The sequence below is a fragment of the Ciona intestinalis genome, chromosome 4, assembly GCF_000224145.3.
Source record: "Ciona intestinalis chromosome 4, KH, whole genome shotgun sequence".
NCBI lineage: Eukaryota > Metazoa > Chordata > Ascidiacea > Phlebobranchia > Cionidae > Ciona > Ciona intestinalis.
Genome location: NC_020169.2, coordinates 703,558 through 710,598, shown reverse-complemented (window position 1 = coordinate 710,598; position 7,041 = coordinate 703,558). Strand labels below are relative to the sequence as shown.

Below are 7,041 nucleotides of genomic sequence, written 5' to 3'. Positions count from 1 at the left end.
GACACATACATTGGTCTGTATTAAACACATTAAAGCTTTAACTTAACGGTTTAATCTTTTTGCGTGGAAGATGTCCTTGGGTTCAATTAAGTACTTTAACAGCCATCTGCAGACATAGGTGCTTGCTACATATTTTGGAACAAACTTTAGCTGCTCGTAAAATTAATTCGTCATCGAAGTAACGATTGACAGGCAAAGCCTATGTTGCGAATCGCTTAAAAACGATCTACAGTTTTAATGATTTAAAAACCCCACAAACACTAGATCTGTACAAAATTAAGACCTATGTAATAATCAACAGCATTGAGGTTTGTTGAGGCGTCATTAATGTTCGTGTGCGTATCGTACGAACAACGTCCTTCAAAGAACGGCGAACGAGTTTGACTGCCTGATTTTGCCAGTTTCATACCCGCATGAACAATAGGCAGCAGCTTTGGCAAACTTTAATAGTCGCCGTTATTGTTACTGCTGCCATGGAAAGTATAGCTTAATCGTGTTTTGGCGCGAGTGATAAAAAATCGCGTATACCGTATTTTCCTAATTTCTGCAAAATGAATGACGTCATCATAAACGTGGCCTCTTCTGCAATTTAAAAAAATCGGCGCCTATGTATATATACTACATTATTATAAATTATGATATATATATTACATTAACATTAGATTATATAGATATGAATATACAAAAAAACGTGTGTTGTGGTAAAAATAATTTATAGGAAATGCCATGTGTATTAAACATTACTTTTCATATATTAGACTGCAACCAAAAAGAAAACTAGAATCTCACCAACAAAATAGATCATAAATTATTTTCAAAAGTTGTATGAAATCTAGTTTAAGTAACTGGGCCAAACCAAAAAACATAGGTAACAGCAAGTAAGGACAATGCCGCCATCTTGTTTCCCCGCTTAACCATCGTTGGACTTCACAAGTGTAATGTAACTGACATATTTGCTCATTTTTGGGCAATGTTTGGGTTATTTATGTTACACAATTATATATATTCAAGGTATTTGGTACCGGCATTCCATTAATTTCAATTATTTACGATTAAAAAGCGAATGCTTAAAGTGTGTATACACATCCCAGGTTACTTTTATTTTTTGTGGTAAATTTAAAAAGCGACCGTTTTATTGATTTTAAAAATACTTTTCTTATTAAAATTGGTCCAGTATAGGCGGAGATATTTGACCTCAAACAGTTATCTCTAGCGCTATCCTTTTTTCACTACGAGCTCAGTGATTGTGACGTAGGAACGTACTAGTCACGCGACTGATTCATTCGTAAAAGCGAAACCTGCGTTTTTTTGTTCTCTCGTTTTTCGCTGAAAACACTGCCCCTTTACCTTTCTGAGTGAGAGTGGCCACGCTTCAACAATTTTGTGACATGTTTTGTCACGTGGGTAGTACACTTCTCAATTATTTCACCACGCAACTTTCAAATCAGTTTTATGAATTTCCCGGTGTTTGAGCTGGAATATCTTTGGCTATACAGAACCGAGTAAAATAGGAAGGTGTCGTTGGAATAAGAAAAACACACTCTATCTATTAAAGCGATGTACGTTTGGGTGTTTAGGTCCTTTTGGTTTTGGTTGGCTTGTAAAATATTCGATTAATTTTAATTTTGATGCATCATAAGTGTTTCCTGTATCCTATAATACAACTTTTGAAACAAATAAATAAAGGTCTAAAAAGCACTTAAAATATGCAAAATATTCGTCTGGGGCCCATGCTGATGCATGCATTTCACGCCTGAGGTGGGAAACAAGATGACTTCCATTGACCATTGTTTTCAAACAATGGCCGTCCTTACTTGTTGTATATTTATTTACTTTGGGCCAAACAGTTCGTTCATTCCTAATATTTGGTCAATCAGCTGCACACGGTTAAGTTATTTCAAGAACATTTACCCGATGGGCTGAATCATCATGCTCTGTTGATGTAACCGTACTATCCAATTGTGCTGCAGTGTCCTCTGGGTCATCTTCCTTTAAAAAAATGTTTATCAACTGGTATAATAAGAAAAAAATAAATTTAAATTAGTCCATATAATAAAGTAAATTTGGTTAAAGTATATGATTGTACATTGCAGTTTACCATTCCATATTTTACTGAACATGAAAAGATGTTTTTATTTATATTCAGGGCAAATTGTGTAGGTACATCAAAATGTAGCATGCAAAAATAAAGCAAATCGTTACATCTGAGCTAAGTTTGAGCACGGATCGTGATCGTTTCCTTTTAGCAACTTGAGGAATTATTTCTTCTTCTTCTTCACTTCCCGAGCTCAGCAGCCTCAACATTTTTTAAAATTCATTAAGTTTACAGACATGATTTAAATCTGATTTATTTTGCAGTAAAAAATGACATACTGTATAAATTCATATTGGACAACCAACAATAATAGTAGTCGTACACACAATGCAAGCAACTCCCTAACATGTTAACAATAATACCGGTATACTATTTCTATGCTATCGCGAACTTTTAACTTTTAATATCAAATATTTCACGCAGAGTCGTAAAAACACCGAGTAGTCCAACTGCCGTCTGTGTGTGTTCAAAATAGAGCAAAAGCGGTGACTTTCGCAATGAATTTAAACGAACTTGTTGAGTTTTATTTGCGATTTCCTTTTGTGGAAAGGCGTAAAACAGCTTCTATTTACATTACCAAACATTTTTTTGAAAAAACATATAAATTTACCCCCATTAAATGACTAAAATGTCACAAATCAACCGCTTCTAATTCCATTTTTTGACTTTTTTTGATACAGAAAACAAATAACACTTGTTTTTACACTTTTTAACCTTTAAATTTGTTTTTGGACTCAAGTTTTTCTCTAATTTACCGAAAAACATGCATTTTCCCTATACCTACTGTGTTATTTTGGACCCAAATTGCCGTTCAATTTGTCTTTTACGTAACAATGGGTTGGACCACTCGGTATTTCTATGGCTCTGATTTCACGTACAGTGTTGATTAATTTAATATGACAAATATTTTGATCAATTTATACGTTTTTATGCACATTTGTTACAAAGGTAAAATTACAAAGTGTAAAAAACGATTCCGACAGTTTGGTGTCGACAACTTACAGTGAAGCTGTAACTTGGCGGGAAAAAATGCGATAAGACTGATGCAGTCTATCGGGCAATTAAGAAGTTTTATTTGTAATCAACAATTCGTGGAAAAAAATAATTGTTTCGGCGTTTTTTTCAGTTTACTTATTCATGCGGAACGGAAGAAGAAATGCATTGTTGGTAACGTTTAAATACCCGAAAATGCGACCAATCAGTGACGACCATAGCATTTGCCAACCAATCAGAACGAAGACGCGGTTTATTTGAGCGTCCCAAAAATGAGGCTATGCGCAGATATTTCCAATCAAAAGAATTGTTTTTGTTTGCAGTTCAAGACAGATCGTGTGGTGGTTACATGGTTGCAAGTGTTGTTAAGATGCAAATATGGTTTAACAATTTAGTTAAGTATTACCGTAACATTTAATTTATATCCTGAGAATGTGTGTTCTTCTAGGTTCCGGTTTTAAGTTTTATGCAACCATCGAGTACAAACACTTAATTTTGTACGATCATTTGCGAATAGTGAACGTTTTGATCGTTTTACTAGCTAGTTAATCTGCGATTACATAGCATTCAAAGAAAACCTTGTATTGTAGTACTTTTACTACAACTCTGAACAAAGATGGCAACTACTCTTGCAAACAGACTTGAAAACCAGATCCAGGTTTGTTAATATCCATTTCAAAATGCTCTTTAGTTAATGACGTAAGCATTCACACTAAAGTTCTGTTTTAAACAGGAAAATCTGCCCGCCAAGCATGGTGCTATCATCAAGAAAAGAACTGCAATCCCTACTACCAGGCCTGCTCTGGAAACCATTGACAACAAGAAAGTACTAGTAAGTTAAAATTGGTACAACCTTGGCATACACATCTAACTGTAGAAAATGGCCTAAACAGTTTTTTCCATAATTGTGCCATTTCGTTAATCTTGACAACAGTTGAAGTGCTGTGGATGCTTAGTGCTTTATTTATCTGTTTTGTAAAGAATTTAAAGCAAATTCATCCCAATATTGATCCAATATAGTGTACTAAAGCTGATTATTGTTCAGACATCCAAAGCTGTTGGGGGTGCCAAGCAAAAGATGCAACTCCAGAAACCAACAACCACCCGCAATGCACTGAAAGCAAGCAACATCCCAATGAAGCCGCGCACAACTCTTCAAAAAAGTGTGCAGAACAAACCTACTCTTAAAGTAAACCACAACAAAGTTCTCTCTCAACCCAAAGCGTTGCCAACCTCGCAACCTATTAAGCAAGAAATTCAAAAATTGCTTCCCAGTTCTGTCAAAGATTCCCCTATGCTAATTGGCTCACCCTGTAAAATAGATACAGATGACTTGTCCTCCAATATCTTTGATTTAAACCTTAAATCCAATGTTGAAAATATTGATGAAAATGATTGTGAAAACCCACAACTGTGTTCGGAATTTGTTAATGACATTTACCACTACATGCTGTATCTGGAATCTGAATCTCCAATTCGAAGAAACTACTTCAAAGATACCGGTTTCAAACCCAGAGTGAGATGTATCCTTGTTGACTGGTTGGTCCAAGTTCACCACAGATTTCAATTACTCCAAGAAACCTTGTACTTGACCATTGCAATTTTGGATAGATTTTTGCAGGTATGTTAAGCTATGGGTGTGGTTCTGTTAGACGGTGTGTAAATCTTTGAATCTACAGGTACACCCGGTGCCCAAGGTAAAACTTCAGCTTGCTGGTGTGACTGCAATGCTTCTGGCTTCAAAGTATGAAGAGATGTATGCGCCAGAGGTAATTAAAAATAAACTTATTCCAAATACTGCATCATTCTTAATACTGCTTGTCTAACTTTATTTATATTAGGTCAGCGACTTCGTTTACATCACAGACAAGGCTTTTACCCAAGCCCAGATTTTAAGCATGGAAATCTTGATGCTGAAAACCATTAACTTCAGCCTTGGAAGACCATTACCTTTGCATTTCTTGAGACGAAATTCCAAAGCTGGACAGGTAACTATTGTTGCTTAAAACAATATTTTATTGAAACACAAGTTAAAAGCTGGACAGATAACTAAAATATTCCACAAATTATAACATTTTGTGCAACTTACAGGTAGATGCTACTCAGCACACCCTTGCTAAATACCTGATGGAATTGTCACTGGTTGACAATGACATGTGCCATGTACCACCTTCCCAACTGGCTGCTGGTGCTCTCTGCTTGTCCATTAAACTGCTGGAAGATTCAGAATGGGTAATTATGATAGCATGCCAAAATAAAATTTAACATGCTAATTTTTTTTTTTTTTTTAATAATCATAACTACTTTGTTGTGCGTCCATTAAACTGCTGGAAGATTCAGAATGGGTAATTATGATAGCATGCCAAAATAAAATTTAACATGCTAATTTTTTTTTTTTTTTTAATAATCATAACTACTTTGTTGTGCAGACTCCCACCCTTGAGCACTACAGCACCTACACCAAAGAAGACTTGATACCAGTTGTGTGTCATTTAGCCAAAAACCTCAAATCTGCTGAAAAGAGTTCTTACCAACAAGCTGTCAAGTCCAAGTTTTCAAGTCACAAAATGATGAAGATTGCAAGGGTAATTTTACGTTGTTTAATAACTGCTTTTGTGATCTATTTAAAAAAAAAATTCTAGATTGATGCAGTCAAAGGCACAATGGTGGAGGAGTTGGCAGAGCAGGCAGCAAGTCACAAGTTATGAATGTAACGATTCGTACAAACGGTGTCAAATGATTATACCCAAGTACTTGGCTCTGTAGGGGTTGATGGTTCGAACCTTTAGTGTATGATGTATGTGTATGTATGTAAGATTCTATTTTAAAAGCCGATCAACCAGTTTTTAAACATTGTTTTAAGTTTTTAGGCACAGTGTATTATGTATGATTTAACAATAGTTGATATGAAAATGTGACTTTTTATTAAAATGTACATTACTGTATTGAACTTTCATGCTTTTAAATAAAAATCAACAGCTGATTTTACAAGAGCATTTTAGCACTTTATTAAGAACAGCCTATTCTGGACTTGGTTTAGTAGGATACAAGGCATAAATCAATGCAGAACCACTAACCCAAGTAATTAGGATGATCGGTACTGTAACACACCCTTAACATTTTCCTTTCGCCCCAAATCACTAGTTCTAAAAAAATTGTTTAAAATTAACGATTCCAGGTAGTTTTCCAGAAATTACTACCATTTTTTGAATTGATCTAAAGTTAGACTTGTTCTGTAGCAAATGCTTGCCTTTGCAGCCAAGATAAATACATCCAAGAAATTATTCATGTATAAGTAGATATCTGTAGGATTCCGTTTTATAATTTTAAATATTTTTCTGTTTGTTTTTTAACAGGTTATAGTAGAGGGACAATGTTTTTTAAATGCGATTATGGACCAAAGTTATCAATGTCTTAACTTTTGACCAGCAGCAGCATATACATTTCTAACAAGAAAATAATTTGTGGGCTAGTGTTCCTAACTTTGGTTCATTAACCTGTTTCATTTTGAATAACATTATGACATACTTTAAATAAGTTTTTGAGGGTGGTTAGTGTACAAAGGCCCAGGAAATTTCTAATGCTTAAATTTTAAATGTGGAAAAAAATAAAAGGTCCAAATCAGGTAAAATATTGATGGAATAATATGATACTATTGAAACATTAAAATCTTTCAACCTTCTGAACAATAATCTGATAAATGAGATTTGTATGGATAAGAGTTGGTTTACAAGTGTAAAAATACAACTTGTATGTTATGGCTATGGTTGCACAGACAACTAATTTAAAGTCAGTAGTCACTAGAATGAGCAGTTTTTACTTGATATAAAAGCGACATGGAATTAAACAGCAAAGAAAATTAGGTAAACAGTGCTGAGAAATTCCCAAAAATAAATACAGTAAAAAAACGTTTCCTTTCTACACAAGCCAAACAAAGTCATTGGGTAAGCAAT

At 34.6% G+C, this 7,041-nt stretch overlaps 2 protein-coding genes across 3 annotated transcripts in view; one reads left to right on the top strand and one right to left on the bottom strand.

Moving 5' to 3' along the window:
- LOC100186789 overlaps window positions 1-2,408 on the bottom strand; it is a 6,593-nt gene extending 4,185 nt beyond the window's left edge. Inside the window, exons 1-2 of one of the 2 annotated variants that reach the window (XM_002127032.5) lie at window positions 2,203-2,408; window positions 1,912-1,989 (exon numbers count right to left, since the gene is read on the bottom strand). In XM_002127032.5, the coding sequence (XP_002127068.3) occupies window positions 1,912-1,989; window positions 2,203-2,304 (180 nt within the window). In that variant the 5' untranslated portion in view covers window positions 2,305-2,408. The remainder of the gene's footprint in view (window positions 1-1,911; window positions 1,990-2,202) is intronic. The other variant, XM_009859953.3, reaches the window with a different exon arrangement.
- A 995-nt stretch (window positions 2,409-3,403) lies between these two features.
- LOC100184393 (G2/mitotic-specific cyclin-B2-like) lies at window positions 3,404-6,076 on the top strand. Its single transcript, XM_026834069.1, has 8 exons — window positions 3,404-3,746; window positions 3,822-3,920; window positions 4,134-4,709; window positions 4,768-4,857; window positions 4,930-5,076; window positions 5,180-5,320; window positions 5,518-5,673; window positions 5,731-6,076. The coding sequence occupies exons 1-8, from the start codon at window positions 3,705-3,707 to the stop codon at window positions 5,794-5,796; spliced, it is 1,317 nt and encodes a 438-aa protein (XP_026689870.1). The 5' UTR covers window positions 3,404-3,704; the 3' UTR covers window positions 5,797-6,076.
- The last annotated feature ends 965 nt before the right edge of the window (window positions 6,077-7,041 follow it).